At 51.2% G+C, this 18,554-nt stretch overlaps 1 protein-coding gene across 9 annotated transcripts in view; it reads left to right on the forward strand.

The window, feature by feature from the left end:
* Positions 1-18,554, forward strand: part of NAV1 (neuron navigator 1) — a 251,598-nt gene that overhangs the window by 57,090 nt on the left and 175,954 nt on the right. For 8 of the 9 annotated variants that reach the window (XR_004279990.1, XM_032317504.1, XM_032317497.1 and 5 more), the window contains exon 2: positions 16,597-17,348. Coding sequence is in view for 8 of the 9 variants with exons in the window: in XM_032317504.1 (XP_032173395.1) it covers positions 16,627-17,348 (722 nt within the window). In the remaining variant the exon portion in view is untranslated. Of the gene's footprint in view, positions 1-11,404; positions 11,429-16,596; positions 17,349-18,554 lie in introns of those variants that run through there. The other variant, XM_032317498.1, reaches the window with a different exon arrangement.

Consider the following 18,554-nt stretch of genomic DNA (forward strand, 5'->3'; position numbering starts at 1 on the left):
GCAACAAGCCTGTGAGGGGCATGTTGCTCTTCCCATTTTGAAGATGAGAAAACTGAAGCTCAGAGAGGTCATGTTGCTTGAGGGGGTCTCACTTTAAGGGATAGGTAGAATGGAGATTCAAACCCAAATGTTTTATCTAAAACCTGGCATTGTTCCACTGTGTGGTAGAGTCTCCCTGTAGAATTTTCCCACTCTGATCTTTAGGAACTTCTTTTTGTCTTAATTTCCACTCGTCATGCTACAATGTAAATGAAGCTGTGAAAATATATGAATGTTTGTTGTGTTTTGTTGTTTTTACCGAGGGCATCCAAGCAAATACACAGTGGTGACCCAGCCCCAGGGAGGGTGCGCGTTCTCTCTTCTCCAGTTTCTATTTTTTCCTCTTCACCCTGGTCCTGTCTTCTGTTTCCTCTCCCGTGCCTTTGTGTCCCCCTAGGGTGTTTCTCTACTTTCCCACCTTCCCCTTATCATCCTTTCTGCTCCCTTAGACCTCAGCAACCAATCCTGTACCTCCAGCATCTCGTTGCCAAGCAACAGGCTTCCTACCTGCCCCATTGTGTTAGCATCTCCATGACAACGAGTACTGCCAAAAGAGAGAGAGAGAGAGAAAAAAAAAGTTAGGTGGTGGTAGGAGGAGGTGGTGAGACCCTGTATTTCAGGACATTCATGCAGTTTTGTTTTGTTTTAAAAGATTTTATTTATTTGACACACATTCACACACACACACACACACACACACACACACACACACACACAGAGGGAACACAAGCAGGGGCAGTGGAAGTGGAAGAAGCAGGCTTCCTGCTGAGCAGAGAGCCCGATAGCTCTATCCCAGGACCCTGGGATCATGACCTGAGCCCATGGCAGACGCTTAACAACTGAGCCGCCCAGGAGCCCCATTCGTGCAATTTTACCAGCTACAACTTGCTTGCTCTCAGGGCCCCTGGAGAACATCACAAATAGCTTCAACTGAAACCTCGTGAGGGAACAAGTCGCGAGAGTGACAGTCTGCATGCAGAGTCTCACCTAGGGACATTTCTGCGAGGGCCAAGGATGAGAGCCACAGACGTTTTGTGTTTAGATAGGGCGGGGCTGGGCCACGGGATCACCTTTCTGTGGGTCAGTTCAGGAAGGATGAGGGAAGGATTTTTCAGTCGTTGCTGGAGTGAGGTCATGGGGAGTGTTTTTCAGTAGGAGATAGGTAGGGGTGTCTCTGAACAGGGCCATGCTTGAAGCAAGCAACCTCTGGGGAAGGTGAAAGCCAGGGAGAGGAGCTGGAGGGTGGGGGCTGTCATCAACAAGACCTTGAACCACGCAAGCTCCTGCCCAAGGACTGTGGGTGTGAACCCTGTGAGATTTTCGTGGTCTGCCCAGCTTCAGGCAGTGTGGTTGGTCTCAGCAGCCTCTGCCTCCCAACGACCCTGCCCCGCCCCTTTGTCTTCCTATTCCAGAGGTCTGGAGGAAGCCTGCAGGGAAAAGGATGGGAAAGAGGAGGTGGGAAAGGAAGTGAGGACAGCCCTGGATTTCCAGGTGCCCAAACCGCTGTTCTCAGAGGGGACCCTGGCTCTTCAGCCACGGTGCTGCCGGCCTGACAGACATTCCCTGACGGTTACGGCGCACCTGGGATGGCGGTCCGGTGGTGGACTCAGAAAGAGGAAGGATTTTATTTATTTGGGGGTGCCTGGGTGGCTCAGTGGGTTAAGCCTCTGACTTCAGCTCAAGTCATGATCTCAGGGTCCTGGGATCGAGCCCCACATCAGGCTCTCTGCTCAGCAGGGAGCCTGCTTCCCCCTGTCTCTCTGCCTTTCTCTCTGCCTACTTATGATCTCTCTCTCTTCTCTGTTAAATAAATAAATAAAATATTAAAAAGAAAAGAAAAGAAAAGAAAAAATAGAAAGAGGGAGGAAGCCTAAGCCGGTCAGAACATCTAGGACCTATCTACCTGGGCAAGTGGCCAGGGACCAGCCAGGGACCCTCATGCAGGCAAAGCAGGGCCTTCTTGGACTTACTTATTGTTCAACGTGGATGGTATGTGGAAGACCCCTATAACCTGGTGGCTGGCCCTTGTGGGGACTCCACAGTCCCACCCAAACACCTCATCTTGCTGGCACTTTCCCCCGTGGTACTGTCGTGTATATCAAGCCTCTGTGCTAAGGCCAAGGCTCCTCCTGTCATCCTGTCCATGCCCCTGGCCCTGAGCATCCTTTGCCCCTCCAGACCTCCAAAGCAGAAGAAACCGGTCCAGTATTTCGTCGTCCTCATGGACAGTGCTCTCCTAGCCTCTCACTTACATCCCCCAAGGAGAGCAGTTCCTTTGTTCTTCTCTGTGTCCAGAGGGCATGGAGAGCAAGTTCTGCTGGTGGCGGCGCCACTGCACACATTGTTGCCTCCGGCTTTGCTCCCCCGCCTGGCCTGACTGTTCAAGAACATTGCGAAAGCTCTTGGCGTGTGTGGCCACATGGAGGGCCAGGCCCCCAGCAGAGGCTGCGGCCCCGCTGCTGAGCTAGGCTGCTCTGATGGACGGTCCTCATGGCTGCGGAGGAAGGACGCAGTGAGTCAGAGGGTCAGCACCACGGGAGGAAGAACACGTTGATTCAGTCTTTCTCTGCAGTTCATGACCTGGAGGCTTCATAAGCTGCTTGCCTGCACCCAGTAATTCCCCTTCTAAGAAAGAAGTCCAAGGAATAAGCTGAGACTTGAGCAAAGCTTGTTTGTGTGCTTATCACGGCATTGTACCTACCAGTGCAAAGTTGGAAACACCCAGAGTGGCCAGTAATGATGGAATGCTTAAGTCATTTCTGTATACTGCACTTGAGGGATGGTTTAGGATCTCTTAATAAGGATGTTTTTTAAAAACAATTTCAAGGGGTGCCTGGATGGCTTAGTGGGTTAAAGCCTCTGCCTTCGGCTTAGGTCATGATCCCAGGGTGCTGGGATCAAGCCCCGCATTGGGCTCTCTGCTTTTGGGGGAGCCTGCTTCCCCCCGTCTCTCTGTCTGCCTCTCTACTTGTGATCTCTATCAAATAAATAAAATCTTAAAAAAAAAAATTTCAAGATTTTTAGATGAAAAGTAAAAATGCTTAATTCCTAGTAAGTGAAGAGACATGACATGTATGATTAGTGTAATTATAATTTTATGGTAATATATATGTGTATATGTATGCTATGTATGTGTACTATATTATAGATGTATAATATATGTGAGTGTGAATAGTAAAATGCCTGGAAGAAACCAAAACACTTAAAAAGGTTACTGTAGGCTAGTAGGTTTGTAGATGATAGGCTTTCTCTTCTTTGTATTTTTCTAGATTTTCCAATTTTTTTCTTTTTAAAATTTTTTTAGAGATTTTATTTATTTATTTGAAAGAGATCACAAGTAGGCAGAGAGGCAGTCGGGGGTGGGGGGGGGGAGGAAGCAGGCTCCCTGCTGAGCTGAGAGCCCGATTCGAGATTCGGGGCTCTATCCCCAGACCCTGAGATCATGACTTGAGCCAAACTTAACCCACTGAGCCACCCAGGCGCCCCTCCAAGTTTTTTCTGATGAGTACTTTGTTATTTTTGTATGAACTAACCTTTATTAAGCTCCTTCCACATGCTCCTGTGCGAAGCATTTTTCACTCCGCTTTAGATTGTTTGTGTGTCTCCCCCTACCACCCCACCCCCAGCGACTCAGTTGAGATCTTAATCTCCAAGTAGTTGTATTAGGAAGTATGGTCTTTGCTAAGTGATTTTGTCATCAGGGCAGGGCTCTCCCGAATGGGATCAGTGTCCTTACAAAGGAGACCCTAGAGAGCTCCCTTGCCCTTCAGCCCTGCGAGGACACAGCCAAAGGCAGCCATCTGGGACCCGGGAAGCAGGTTCTCACCAGACACCCAGTCTGCCCGCACCATGATCTCAGCCTCCAGAACTGGGAATAAGTTCTGTTATAAGTTCTGGGAATAAGTTCTGGAATAAGTTCTGGGGGGCTTAGGAGCCCCCCAGTCTGTGCTCCTCTGTTAAAGTAGCACAAATGGACGAAGACACACCGTTATCCCATCTTATTTTTATAGCAGCTCAGTGAGATGGATACTCGTATCTTTTAAATGAAACAGTCAAAGCTTGCGGAATATAAGTAATGTTCCCGAAACTACCCAGCTTATAAAATAGCAGATGCACGTTGGGAACACCACCCCAGAAAGTTATAGAAGGTTCCTGCGGTCATTAAGGGCAGGGTGGGTAATCAGTGCTGATCTGGCTGGCTTGTGGGGTTTCTGGTCTAAATATGTAAATGCTAATGGTCCCACTTCAGGTGGCCCTGTGGCCTCAGCTCTGTTTGCTGGGCAGCTCTGGTCACACCTGACCGCCTTTCCAGGTGGAGGTGGCCCCACTCTGAGACCCTGTGCTGGGAGGTACAGGACAGCTGAGTGAGGCCCCAGGTGTGGACATGGTGAGACAGGTGCGCTCCTAGGTCTGCTCAGCGTGGTAGGAGATGGGCTCCCAGCTTCAGGGGTGTGGAACCCCATAAGCTCACCTGTTAGCCTCCTGGTGCCTGGCAGGATTCTGGGCCTTGGGGAGCTACACTGTGGGAGCCATACAGCCCACCAGACACTTCCCCATGATTGGTGTTAGTAGGGAGAGGGGATGCTTTTCTCCCGCAGGCTGGCCCCCTGCTTTGGGCTGCGGTTAGGCCTGGCTGTTCCTCTGTGCATGAGTCCTGTACGAATGTGCTGCTGCTGAAAGGGGGGTGGGGGTTGGAGGCTCTGTCCTGGCTTGGCAGCATTGTACTGGCAGGAATGGGGACCCAGGCATGGTTTTAGCTTGGCTCTGAGGGAAGCCGGTGGGGCCAGCAGGCAGGGATGCTCGGTTCTGCTCAAGACACACAGGTACCCCATTCTCCCTCTCCACTGCTCACGAATGAGGAATAATTTGGGTTCTCTTTCATGCTAGAATTGCTTGCCCCACTTCTCAGATGGTAAAGTTGAGGCCTAGAGTCTAAAGAATTCAGGGAGCTACTTAGCACTGGAATCCAGTCCAGTGGTCTGACTCCAGGGCTACTCTTGACATTTGGTTCTGCCTCCAACTCCCCACTCATGCCTCTTACCCCACTCCCACCCTTCCCACGTTCTGAGGTCTTTGAGGAAAGTAGAGCTCATTGCCAGCGTAGCCAGCCTATGGCTGACCTCAGTTGGCGGGAGGTCTGGTCCGCACCTCTCAGCCCAGTCTGATTGATGGGTTCGCAGTCAGATCGAGAGTCCAGCCCTCTCCAGATGCCCAGATGTGGCGTCCCAGCCAGGGGATTAGCCTCCGTGTGGCAAGGTCGCAGGGCCTCTGGGCTGGATGGCTTTAAGAGGGGTCCAGAATCCCCCAGATCTCTCCTACCCCAGCACCAAGGAACCTCCCTCCCCTGCCCCAGCCCCGTGGCCCTGGACTTTGTGGCCTGGAAAGTATGTGAGGCTTGTGGAGTGATATGCCCTCCATCTGCCTGGCTGGAAAAACCATCCACGGAAGAACATTGCAGGCTTTGAGTTGGGTGAAAAAATAACAATAAAGTGAGTGTGAGAAAGATGGAGCTGACAGGTCTGGTGGGAGAGGCAGTCATCTGGCTCGCTGCCCGGGGGTCTACGAAGGTTCCAGTTTCTCTGTTGGAGATGAGTTCCCCCACCCCCAAGGCTCCACTTAACTCCTGCTCCTCCCCCATTCATTAGCTCGAGGGTCCATCTGGAATCGAAGCTATTGCTTGGGAAGCCAGAGCTCTGTAACGGTGGCCTAGAGGAAGTAACTAGACACACACACACACACACACACACACACACACACACACACGGGTCGGTGGGAATGCGACGGGGGTACAGCAGGAACTGTCTGGGGCAGCTCCCCAGGGGCCTAGGCAACGGTCCTCTTGTGATTGAGAACTCCCAGGTTCTCATCTGCCTTCCAGGAAAGCATCGCACATTCTGGGAGCACCCAGAGGGGCTTTTGGAGCCGGGGTGAGGGTGGGGGTAGGGGTGAGCAGCAGGAGGTGTTCTGGAGCAGAGGAAAGCTGATCACGGCGGCACGTACTCCCCATGCCAGCTCAACTTCCTGGGAGGTATTTATAACCCAAGCCTCCAGCCCCCTGTGATTTGTGGGACAGCTTTAAACCATTGATTTTCATTAGCATTAAATCATTTCTCTTGGCTAATTGAAAAGGAACCAAGGAGCCTGACAGTGGAGCCGTCTATATGGATCAAATTAGTGACAAATACCGATACGCTGATACAGTGCAGGTCTTCAACTGCGTGGCTCTGGGGCCCCTCCCTGGAGCTCAAAATTCACTTTTCTCTCAAGGCCAGAGGCGGTAAGAAACACCCCCCCAGGTTGAAGGATCAGGAAGACCAGGAGTCTTAGCAGGAGGGCTGGGAAGTTAGACATTTGGAAGAAATTCCAGTGTTGGGAGAGGGGACAGGAGGTTCTGAGAGGAGTGTTGGAGGAACAGCGACCATCTCTCCCACACAGGTTGTCTGACTGCCGCGTCTGTCCTGCCTGTCGGTCTGGGCTTAGCCAGAGTAGTCGTGAGGCTAAGGAACATTCTCTGGGAGTGTGATGGACTTGCTCTGAGAATGTCAGGTCTGGGCAATACAGTGTTTAGAAGCCATCTCCTGGGAGAGGGGATCGGGCTCAGCTAGACTGGGCCTGAGGGTAGGGTGTTGGCACCACCGTGATCATTTACTCTAAATGCCAGGAAACTGAGCTATTTGATACTACCTGAGATTCACTTGGCCAGTCCCATCTTCCTCTGTAAGAACATGTTGCCATCTGGCCAGAAAGAAGACCATCCTACCATTTTAAGGTTAAAGGAATTCCTGAGGGTGTTGGCAGAACTCTGGGCTCCAGGAGTGAAGATGGGGAAGAGAGTCATGAGTTCTGCACCTGTGGACAGTCCTAATCCCCATTCTGAGCCAGGAGCCAGCCAGGCGGGCGCTGGAGCACCGAACCCCCATCCTGTGCCTGCCAAGTCCTGGCCAGCCGACCCGATTCCTTGCTTCCTGCCAATGCTCTGCCCACTCTGTCCATGCTTGTCCTGAAGACAACACGGCTGGCTGCCCATCCTGTCCCTCTCTCAATCCTGATGGGGATGATCACCTTCTCTGCCAAGGACCGAGCCTAGCTGCACGGCCTTCAGCTGGTTTACTGGAGCCCAAAGCCGGGGTCTATAGGCTAAGGGCTTGGGGAAGGGGGATGGCTTCAGATCTTTTCTACTTTGGCCCCACCGCCGTGTACCCACATCTCAGACCTTTATCTCTGTCCTGAGAGACTAGCAGAGATAAGAGGCTGCGTAAGGAGGAGAAACATTTAGTAAAGGGCCATTGCAGTCCTTTCCTCAGCCCAGGGGACCTCCCCATGATTCCCAGCCTTGGGGTCTTATGGGGAGGGAAGACACTGTGACCAGGAGTCACCCCAGGCACTCCCATTACTCAGCAGTGACTTGGGACAAGTTACTTCCTCTAGGCATAGGGATGTTATCAACTCCCCAAAGCCCCCCATCCCGATCTCCATGTGTGAGTTGTAGCAAGTCTGTAGTCCACAAATGTTAAATGAAAATTGTGTACACATAGTCAGGGTATTGGGGGCCATTTTTCCAGGGAAAGCGTGTGAGCATACTGCTGGAGAGCCCAGAGCCCTTGAGATGGAAAAAGATGGGGGGACAGAGCAACCCCTCATCTCTGGGCTGGATGAGAGAGATGGGCCAAAGGGAGGGGACAGGGAGAGCAAGCAGACAGACTGAAGCTACAGATGGGGTGTGTGTGCATGTGTCTCAGTGTGTAGACGTGTGAGTGTGCGGGTCACTGTCTACATGGTACTTGGCTGAGAGGTGGGGCAACATAAGTGTGTGTGTCAGTGTGAGTGTGTCACTATATGGTACTTGGCTGAGAGGTGAGGCAACACAAGTCACCTCTTTGCTGGGGCATCAGGAGACACAGCTCTCTGTTCGCTGAGGTGATCAGTCTCCAGAGATGCACCTGCGCCTCCAACCAGAAGCAAGCCCCTATCTGGGGTATGGCCCTGGCAGGAACAGGTCAGGTTTTCAGGGGCAGAAGACAATGTCACAGTTAGAGGAAGAAAGCTTGCAAAGAGGCCTACATGAGTCCAGGAGTTTTGTCTGTGGTGTCTGGATCTCTGAAAGTCATTCTGTCCACCTTCTGCCTCTGAAGAGGTTGCCCCTGGGTCCTGCTCGTGCTCTCAGGACCGCATCGACTTCAGAGGGGACTCCGTGAAAGACGTCTCCCCACCTCTCTCACTAACCCCAGCCACGGTTTATTTTGGAAACTTCTCCAACTTTGTTTATCCTCCCTACCCTAATTCCATGTAAACTGACTGTCCTATTCATACTCAACTAAGGAAATAGAAATTTAGGTTAGAGGGAAACATACAGTGATAACATTTATGTTGTTGTGACAGGAGTGGGTGACAAAAGGTACCAGTAGGAAATTTGAGTAGAACAGAGAGAAGGAGATACATGCTGTGCTGATGGTCTATTTGAGTCAATAACTAGCTTTTATTCAATGATTTGTATGGGTTTGTATAAGCCAGGCACTGTCTTGAGTGGTTTTTCTATACCTCACTGAATTTTTAAAAAAAACATTATAAAATAGATACTGTTATTATTACTGTTATTCCTGCTTTACAGATGAGGAAGCAGACCAAGGAGGCTAAAATAACTTGCTTAGGACCAGAAGCTAGGAAGGAGCTAGATGTGCCTGGGGGTGGGGAAAAAGAGGGGTGTTGGGAAGATGCAGAGGAAAGCTGTAGGAAGGGGGTCGTTCTGGCTCCAGGTCCTGTGTTCTTAACCACCACCCTCTACTGTGCAGGGTCTGTACCTCAGTGCTGGAGTCCAGAGACACACCGGACCTTTACCATGAATTATTTCAGTATTTTTCTTTCCTTCTTCTTGAGAAGACAACTTTCTCCTTCCTATTTTGCAGTCTTGAAATAACACTCTAGGGAAGAGAAATAATTTGACCAAATTTACTCAGCATGTGATGAAATCATCTGACCAGCACCCAGAGTCCCATCTCCCAGACATTTTTTTTTTAACATTTCTTCCCTCTTTTCCTCCTCCCTCCCGTTTCCTTCCTTTCCCTTTCCTTCTGTCTCTTCCCTTTCCTTCCATATCCAGCCTCTCGATGCTGTAGTTAAAATACTCTGACTTTCTGAAATGGGCATCCTAACTACATTCTCAAAGCGCAGACGCGGCTCCTTTAACCGGGCCACTGCTGGAGGAGCTGTCCTATCAGCACCACGGCCGCCGCCCCACGGGACCCGCCCATCCGCCGCTGCTGCGGGAGCCTCAAGGGCAGAAAGGGCGGCGGAGAGTCCTGGCTGGGAACCCGCAGCTTGGCTAGTCCTCCAAACCTGGGAGGGACCTCTGAATACAGAGCCCGCCCTCCCACCCTTCATCCCGCCTCTGGCCCCCGCAGATCTGAGGGAGCTGGCGCTTAACCTCTCATCACATTCTGAGCTAGAGTGAAATATTTATAGGCCAAAAATACTTCCTGGCTCTGGGGTTTGCAGAGCATTGAGGAGACAGTCGCCTCTGTTTGTCCTGATGGGGCCTGAAGCCAGAATGATTCGAGGCTGAAAAAGGGAGTCCGTGGGATGGGGAGTGGAGAGGCCTGGATTGAGGCTGCAGGCTGAGCAACAGAGCAGAATAGTAACAGGCCCAGGTGGCTCCACTGTGCCTCTCTAATGTTGTCTCTCCCATTTACTATCTGTGTGATCACAAGCAAATTCCTTAGCCTCTCTGTGCCTTGGTGTCCTTGCCTGTGATGGGGGAATGATAATGTAATACCACCAAATCGTAGGGCGATTGCAAGTTAATATAGGGAAAGAACTCAGAACAGTGCCTGGCACACACTTGGTAAATGCAACTGAAAAGTGTTGGATTTAAAAATAAAACAGCCCCAGGGTGAGGACGAGAGAGAATTGATAGCCAGGTATTGACTGGAAAAGGTGGAGTGGAACAAGGGGGAAGTACGTGTTGGGTAGGGCTGCACACTATGTTGTTCAGGGACCGAGACTGTGCCCCTTCCCCCTGGAAGCCACTGGCCTCTCGACTCACCTGCCATCCATCAGACTATTCCAGTCTGTGTCTCAGTCTGTCTGTCTCTGTTCTGAGAAGAAGGGCAGCTCTTCTCCTTAACATGATTTTGGTCATTTCTTGAGCATCTGCTATGTGCCAGGCTCCATGCTGGGTATCTCATCTTTATTCTCTCATTGAATCGTTACACATCTCTAAGACTGCTTTTTGTGGATGAGGACTTTGGGCTCAGAAGAGTTAAAATAGCTTCTCTAAAGTCATATAGCAAGAAGTAGCAGATCTAGGATTTGAACCCAGGTTCTCTTGACTCAAAAGGCCTTGCTCTTTCCACTACAATATTTCCAACTGTCTAGTTTCCTGTCCTCTCCACTGGTGGGCATTTGGGTGTTACCACAGCCAGCACAGGCAGTGTTTTTCCTGTTGCTGCTACTGTAGGTTTCTGATTGGAGCCTGGCAGATACTCTGATCCTCCCTTGCTTTGCTGGAGGCTCCAGAAACACCAGGAAGTTCAGCCTCCATCCCTGGGCATCTGAGGAGCCTTGAAAAAAAGGTTCTTTGTCCTTGTGATCATAATAACAATACCTTTTTTGAAAAAAAGATTTTATTTATTTGACAGACAGAGATCACAAGTAGGCAGAGAGGCAGCAGAGAGAGGGGGAAGCAGCCTCCCTGCTGAGCAGAGAGCCCGATGATGCTGGGCTGCATCCCAGGACCCTTGGATCATGACCTCAGCTGAAGGTAGAGGCTTTAACCCACTGAGCCACCCAGGCGACCCCATAATAACAATACTTGTTGAGTCCTTACTGTGTCCCAGGTACTGTTCTAAGCACTACATTTATTCAGTAACTTAGGCTTCAAAACAATGAAGAGGTAGGTCCTGGTCTCAGCCTCATTTTACAGGCTCAGAGTTTGTGCAGTTTGCCCAAGATCACATCATCAGCAAATGGCAGAGCCAAGCTTTGGACCTAGGCACCGGGGCTCCAGAGCATTCTCTTACTGCTAACACTCCACAGAATTTCTTTTGAAGAGCAGAGTACGTGTTGGAGCGCTAATAGACAGACCATGGGCATGGGAGATTCAGTTATCAAATCTACTGCTGCTTGGACCTCAGACCACCAGCCCCCAACCCCACTGCTGCCTCTTCCTTGAAGCCTTCCCAAATTCTGCCTTATCATCAGACTAACACACACGCAAGATCCCCATAGCACTTTGTTTTGCCTCTCTTGACACACAGCATATGTGCCTGTGGTGACTGTGCACGTTTCTCCCTACCAGGTTGTTGGCTCCTTGAGAGCAGAGCCTGGGTCTCAGCCACTGCAATTGCCACAGCATCTGGCGAAGCACCTGGCATATGGGAGGTACTCAGCCAAGGTGTGTATTGATGAACAAAGGGATCCTGTTGTGAATCCTTTCAAAAGTGCAGTGAGCTTTGGTAATGGGAAGTACTGACTCCCTAATATAATTTACTAAGGACAGGGATCCCTGGAACGAGTGAACTAAGGGACACTTGCGATCCTCTTGAATCTGCCCACTGAGGTTAAGTGTAATTTCCAATCAGAGCACTTAGAAGGAGGAAGAGAGAGCATGATTAGGAGTAGGGGATCTGGTAGGCTCCCCCCAAACCACAAGTGCGTGCACACACATGTTTGTACATACATGTCTACCTAAGAAAGAAATAGGCTCCTTGCTAACACTCCCAGCTCCTAGCCTTCAGCCCATGAGCTTCCCCAGTGTATTGTGAAGGTATGACAAAAGATGATCAGTACTGCTAGCCAAGCTCCTTGGCTTGAACAGGCTCTGTCCAAGAGACACATAGATTGTCCTGCTTCTCTGGGACATTTTTGTCTGACAGTGAGAATCAGGAAATGGAAACCATTACAGTGAACCCCGTTATATACTATGAAAGTGACTTTAATACTTCTTAATATCCCAAGAGGTTGAACGTTTTCTAGATACCACCTTATTCGGCTTGCTCAGGACATGAAGACATGGGGAGCAAGGAGGCGGGAAGGCGCTGTCCTTATTTCATGGGAGAAACTGAGCCCCAGAGCTAACATGGGAGTCTCCCAAATCATTTGGTCCATTAAAAACGCAGCTTGGATGCCAGAGCCAGTAGGTATATGGTTGGGGCCCAGGAGACATCATCCAGACAGAGACCTCACCCTCGAGCTTTGGAAGCACCTTTGTCCATGCGTCTCAGCTGGCACCCCGCCCCCCATGAGCACTCTCTGCCCTTTCCCACATGCCTCCCATCTGCTAGACACTTAGAACTCCATAGTCTTCCTCCTCAATCCCCACCTATCCCAAGGTGTGCCACCTGCTACCAACTAGGCATAATAAGCCTGTGGCCAGACTGGATTTAGCCCATTATCTCCCTCCCCAACCCCATTCATTGCCTTCAGCCTCTTATGGGGCAATACCCTAGGACCATCTTGGCTCCCACTACCACCAAATGCAAACAGGATATGAAGGGTGCAGGGAAAGCTGGCTAGAGCTGAGGAATTTGGGGAAAGAAAGGAGAAAAAGGGAGAAGGAGGAGACCTCCTCCAGAGCTGCCCATGACTGATTTTCTTTTCCGGTCTCCACCCTGTGAACCAGATTTACACCCCGTTCCTCGCTCCTCCACAATCTCTGGAAGGCCCAGAGCTGTCAGTCACAGCAAGGACAGTGTTGACATGGAGGCTGAGGAGCGCATCCTGCGGCCAGACGTGCATTTGATGGCTGTGGTCTGGGGAATCCATTCTTGGGCCTCAGGTTTCCCCTCATCTGCTTTTGGATCACATCTTCACTGCTTTCTAGCTGTGTGTGTTCTTTGGCAGCTCACTTGACCTTCCCAGCCTTGTTTTCCTGACCTGGCAAATAGGGATAATAAAAGCTACTTTGGAAGGTTGTTGTAAGGATCAGAAACCATGGCTCAGTGAAAGCAAGATACTGATGTGGTCTGGGGGAAGAGAGAAGTGCTGGGTGTCCTCTTGAGATCTCTCTAAACATCCTGGGCACCTGTGAGTTCCCACTGTAAAGGCAAACCAGGAAGGCTCCTTTGAGCCTCTTTCCTGACAGGCTCAAAGAACACTGTTTGGGGATCCCTCCTCCATCACCGCAGAGGTGGTCTGATTCAGCCAGACTCCCACCTGGGATGGTGGTCCTCACCTCCTGTGTCTAGGTGTGGGCTGTCCTCTGAGGAGGAGGAGAGAGCAGGGCCCCAGCTACAGTGAAAGGGTGGGGGGGCTCCTAGGACCTGCCACAGGAAGGGTTTTTGTTTGTTTTGTTTTTTTAAATACCTTATACATTCATTTGACAGACAGAGATCACAAGTAGGCAGAGAAGCAGGCAGAGAGAGAGGAGGAAGCAGGCTCCCTGCTGAACAGAGAGCGTGATGTGAGGCTCGATCCCAGGACCCCGGGACCACTACCTGAGCCAAAGGTGAGGCTCCAACCCACTGAGCCACCCAGGCACCCCCACAGGAAGGTTTTTAAATACTCTTCCCATGAGTTTTTGAAAAAATGAGGATCCAGAGAAAGCAGCAACAGCATCTGCTCCATTAACAAGTGAAGTCAAAGCAGCTTCCTCGGACTTAAGGCTCTCGTGGTGGAAATCTGGCCAGTCCTCGATGTAGGGCCTAGGGGAGCCTGGGCCCAGGGCAGTTGGGGATGCTTTGAGGACAACGTAGATGAGTTGGGCTCTTGAGGGGAACCCCGGGCACTACAGCGTGGGTAGGGGAGCAGTTCACAGGAAAGGTGCAGGCAGCACCAAGAGGCGGTTCTGGGTTCTGTCACAGACGTAGCTCCTGGAGGGGGTGGGCTGGGATGCCTGCATGGCCGTGGTCCCCACACTGGGGTTTGATGGGGACTAGGTGTAAGAGGAGAGGCAGAACTAGCTTGTGTGGTACTGTGCCAGTGGAGGGATTGACTGCGGGAATGCTGAAGTCTCAGGGGTGCGGGCTGCAGTGGCTCTGTGGTCCTAGGACCTTCTCATGGGTGGTCAGCTGGTTAGTTCAATTAACCAGTGATTGGCTTAGCTCTGTGCTGGAGGCCACAGTCAGCAGCTCAGGGACAACGCACACCTTTGATCAGGTCCATTCTTATCCTTCTGGTCCTGTTCGGTTTGGTCACTGATGCTTGTCGCTGATAACTAGGGGAGTGGCTGGATGGGAGAAGGATGACAAAGTAAATCTCCTCTTACCTCTAGTGGGGAAGAATTCTAAAGCATGGTGTTCCTCCTTATCGTAAAGACCCCCTGTTTCTCCACCTGACGGCGGTTGCTAGATTTTTTTTTTTTAAGATTATTTATTTATTTATTTGACAGAGAGAGATCACAAGTAGGCAGAGAGGCAGGCAGAGAGAGAGAGGAGGAAGCAGGCTCCCCGCTGAGCAGAGAGCCCGATGCGGGACTCGATCCCAGGACCCTGAGATCATGACCTGAGCCGAAGGCAGCGGCTTAACCCACTGAGCCACCCAGGCACCCCGGTTGCTAGATTTTATCCTGTGCTTATTTTGCAGACTGCTGTTAGTACCTGTTGACAGCCTCTGAGATCTCTCTGTGAAAATACTTCTCAGGCCCTCCTGTGGGGCTGCCCTTGGCATGTTGGGGCTGGGGACAGGGCAGGGTGCCCTGCACGGGAGACTGTGGGCAGGCAGAGGGTGACTTAGAGTGTCCTTTCAGTCTACAGCCTGGTCATTGGGCACAAGATAGATGGGAAGGAAGCAGGAGTCAGGCAAGCCTTGAACATGGTCCTGTAGGCCTGGGTGATGGGCAGCCAGGGAGGAGGGGAAGCAGGCTGGTGTGGGTACGTTAACACACATGGCTTTGCCTTCTCTTCTGGAGGCTGTGGGGGCTACTTTAGTTCATCCAATAATGACATCAAGTCACTAACGTACAAATTAGAGGAAAGGAGGAGGGGGTCATAGTATTTCTCTTCCTAGAGGAAATTATTTCATCCGTTAGCAGAGCAGTCCTCTAAGCCCTGACTCTTAATCCATCAATGTTTAGCGGTCTGCATGGATTTTTCACAGTTTAACCTGTAACTGGTCCTGGACCGCAGAGACAAAGGTCAGGGAAGGGTCGAGCACAGACATAGCCAGTCCTGCGCAGTTGCTGACAGCTTTGTCTGCAGTATGAAAGGGGGCGCCCCAGGGGTCTCAGTGGACCAGCCATACTGTGCTGGTCCTTTCTCTGCCCATAAGTCCTCTGTCTCCACCCTCATGATGACATGATAACATTTCATCTATATCTCTTCAATTTTAAGGAAACCTTTTGTTTTTGTTAGGTTTTGGCCAATTGTATGTATTATTTTGTGAATTCCTTGTTCAAATCTTTTGCTCTTTGTTCTATGGGGTATTTGCTTTTTCTTATTGATTTGGTAGAATTCCCTTGGCCCCCGTATAGGTTGCAAGTATTTTCATAGTTTATTGATGGCTGGAATCTTTGAAAAAGGGCTTTTGTGTCCATACAGAGATTTTCATTTTTATTGCACCGAAGTCTATCAGTGTTTTTCCTTTATAATTTCTGCCTCTGACGTGGGGCTTCCAAAAGCCTTTCCCACAAGAAAATTATGGAAAAATTTATGCATATGTTCTGCAGATTCTTTTATGGTTTCATTTTCTACATTTCCTACATTTAACTCTTTCATCTATCTGGAATTGATGGATCGTGTCTTTGTAAATGGCTTCAAATTCCCTTGGAAGTGGAAGTGATTAATAGAGCAATTAATTCATTAATTAACATGGTGGGGAAGAGAAGCTGTAGAGGGGGAGAGGTTGAGGATACGGGAGAGGGATGGGATAATTAATGGACCTAGGTCTGGGAGAGAAGGAATTGACTTCTGGGCCAGAGGGTGCATAGGGAATGACTGTGAGGAAGACTGTGAGCCCAGTGCCCAAATCTCCAGTGACTGAGGGGGTGGGGACATGGGGAGGGACAGGGGAGATGGTGTCAGTGAGGACCAGTGAATGGTATGAGCCGGATGGCAGGAGCCTAGGGTCGGGGGAGGTTCACAAGTTTATGATTTGTGAGGATTAAGATTGTCTACGTCACCTTGAGCCCAGTGGAATCTGGAAGATGACATCCCACTGGACAGGTGTCCTGGGCATTTTCATCAGATAAAGTGGCAGGTGGAAGGAACATGCAGAGAAGAGGCTGAGGGTCCAAGGGAGTTGGTTTACTGTGGGTGGGGTGTTCTAGACTCAGGCTACAAGGAAGGGTTTGAGAGGGAGGGGTTGTGGGAAGGAGAGCCTGTCCCTGATCAGTGGAGGGGAGCAGAAGCAAGGAAAGTTAAATTAACTTCCTTGGTACAGAGGATCATAGTTCACAAAGCACTTCACATAGGGTTTGCACTTGAACTTCAGAGCAGAGGGGTAATGGGGATTTGCCCAGAGTCAGGTAGGCAGGCACTGGCTGAGTCAGGATGTGAAGCCAAGAGCCCCGACGCCTGGCCCGGATCCTGGTGCCTCCTCCCCTGACCTCAGCATCATCTTTACACACTCAGGGACAGAAGCTTGGGATGGTGCCTAACCATCTTCTTTTTTCTCCTCTCTCTGCAGGACACTAGTCCTCAGGGCTGCTTGCTAACCATGAATGGGATGGCCAACGTGAACTCTGCCAGCCGCCCCCACTATACCTCCTCCATCCCTGTGCCTCGAGCTGCTTCCCAGACCAGGATTCATACCCCGGGCGCCTCTCCCCAGCTGCGGCCGCGCCAGGCCGGCCTGGCCCTGAGCCCCCAGCGTGCAGCCTCGCCGAGACTGGGCAGGGCAGGAGGCCCTTCCAGAAACTCCTCTCCTAAGGCCTCCCGGGGGAGAGGCTCCCCGAAGTCTTCTGGGACGGTGAGAGAGTCAGCTGAGGGTGGCGAAGGCCTTTCCAGCTCCCCATGGAGCAGTCCCAGGGCAACCCCCAAAGCCGCCCTCTCCAGCTGCGCTGGGTCCAGAAGAGTTGGGGAGACACAAGGCATCCAGGGAAAGAAGAAGGTGGCTCAAGAAGGGATTCCAGTCCTCCAAAGCCGGGGCAGGAGCCCATCCCGACCAAGCTCTCGCGGAGAAACTCAAATACCAGGGGCTCCTGAAGGTCGAAGACCTCCTGACTACCCAAGAAAGGATCAAAGAGATACAAGCTACAGACGTTCAGGGGTCCCCAAGTCTTTGGAGCCCGATGCTGGGGCAGTGTCCGGGGCTTCCTCCCCAGGGTGCAGCCCTGTGCAGAGCAAACGCCCCTCCCCCACCCCGGGGGTGATCAGCTTCGCCTCAGCCCACCAACAGAGTCAGCCAGTCACGGCCACAGTGGCCCCCTTCCAGTACAGGTGAGCTGGGGGAACAGGGGGGCAGGGAAGCAGGGAGGCGTGGAGCGGGGGACCCAGAAGCCAGCCTGAAGAGGAGGGGGACCTCAGTCCATCGAGTATATATATCCTTTTTTAAATAAAAGTGTAACTGTACTCAAATGGCCACATTAAATGAACCAAATTCTAATTACTAAGTATCACACCGTTTGGAAATGCTCAAATGCAAATTAAATACCTCCCAGGCTAGCCTGACTTCCTGGGTTTTTTCTCTGCACTGGTGTGAGGAGAAACCCACTTACATCTGGGGTTTAGAGAAGCTTGTACACCATTCCCAGGACGTGGCCGGTGGCGGCGGGGAACACGCGGGGGGAGCGCACGCGTGGTCTTGGGAGGGGGGTTGTTCCTCTGGGGCTGCAGAGCATCTGGGGGGTGGGGGGGGGGCACTGCTAGGAGCTTTCACTTCTAGAAGCAAGAGTGTGACTCGGTCTCTGAAAAGTTCTAGGCACTCTTACTCCACAGACATCCGGGGCCCAGGTCCAGGAAGCCAAGAGTCCTACTCTATTCGCCGTGTGGTCAGGCCTCTTACAGAGTATCACAGTGAGGAACACCACATTTTAAAAGGGCATTGGTGCCCAAAAACACATTTCAAGAAAGACAAACAGGTTGATGAGGGATCCAAAAAAGGCATTGGATTAATGATTAAAGGAGCTGAAGCAGTTTACTTTGGAAAAGGGAGGCTTAGAGAGGGTCTGAGGGCTGTTCTCAAATATTTGAAGAGCTGTCATGTCGTAAGATGAATTAGATTTACTTGGTACGGCTCCAGAACCCTGAGTCGGCATCATCGTGGTTAGAAGTCCACCCGAGATAGATTGGAAACTCAGGAGGAGGAACTTTCCAGCAACCCAAGAGGTTTACAAATGACTGATGCGGCAGTGAGCTTCCCATCACGGCAGGAATTCAAGCGGTCGCCTGATCAAAGCGAGTTCTCACTTGGGTGATCCCTGCTCTGGGAGTGTCTCTTCTGCCTGACAGACCGCCCACACAGCCGCCCTGGTTCCTTTTCCTAAGGAGCCCCTCCCATCTGTCTGTCTGTCCCCTGTGACCTCGGCCCAGGTTCTCCAGCTGATGAGAGAACTCCGAGAAGCACACATGCAGGGCTGACCTTCCTTTGAATGGCCTTTTCCCCATCAGCACAGTGTTTCCCTGGTGATTTTCTGGCTTTCTTCT

The sequence above is a fragment of the Mustela erminea genome, chromosome 17 (genome assembly GCF_009829155.1).
Source record: "Mustela erminea isolate mMusErm1 chromosome 17, mMusErm1.Pri, whole genome shotgun sequence".
Taxonomy (NCBI): Eukaryota; Metazoa; Chordata; class Mammalia; order Carnivora; family Mustelidae; genus Mustela; species Mustela erminea.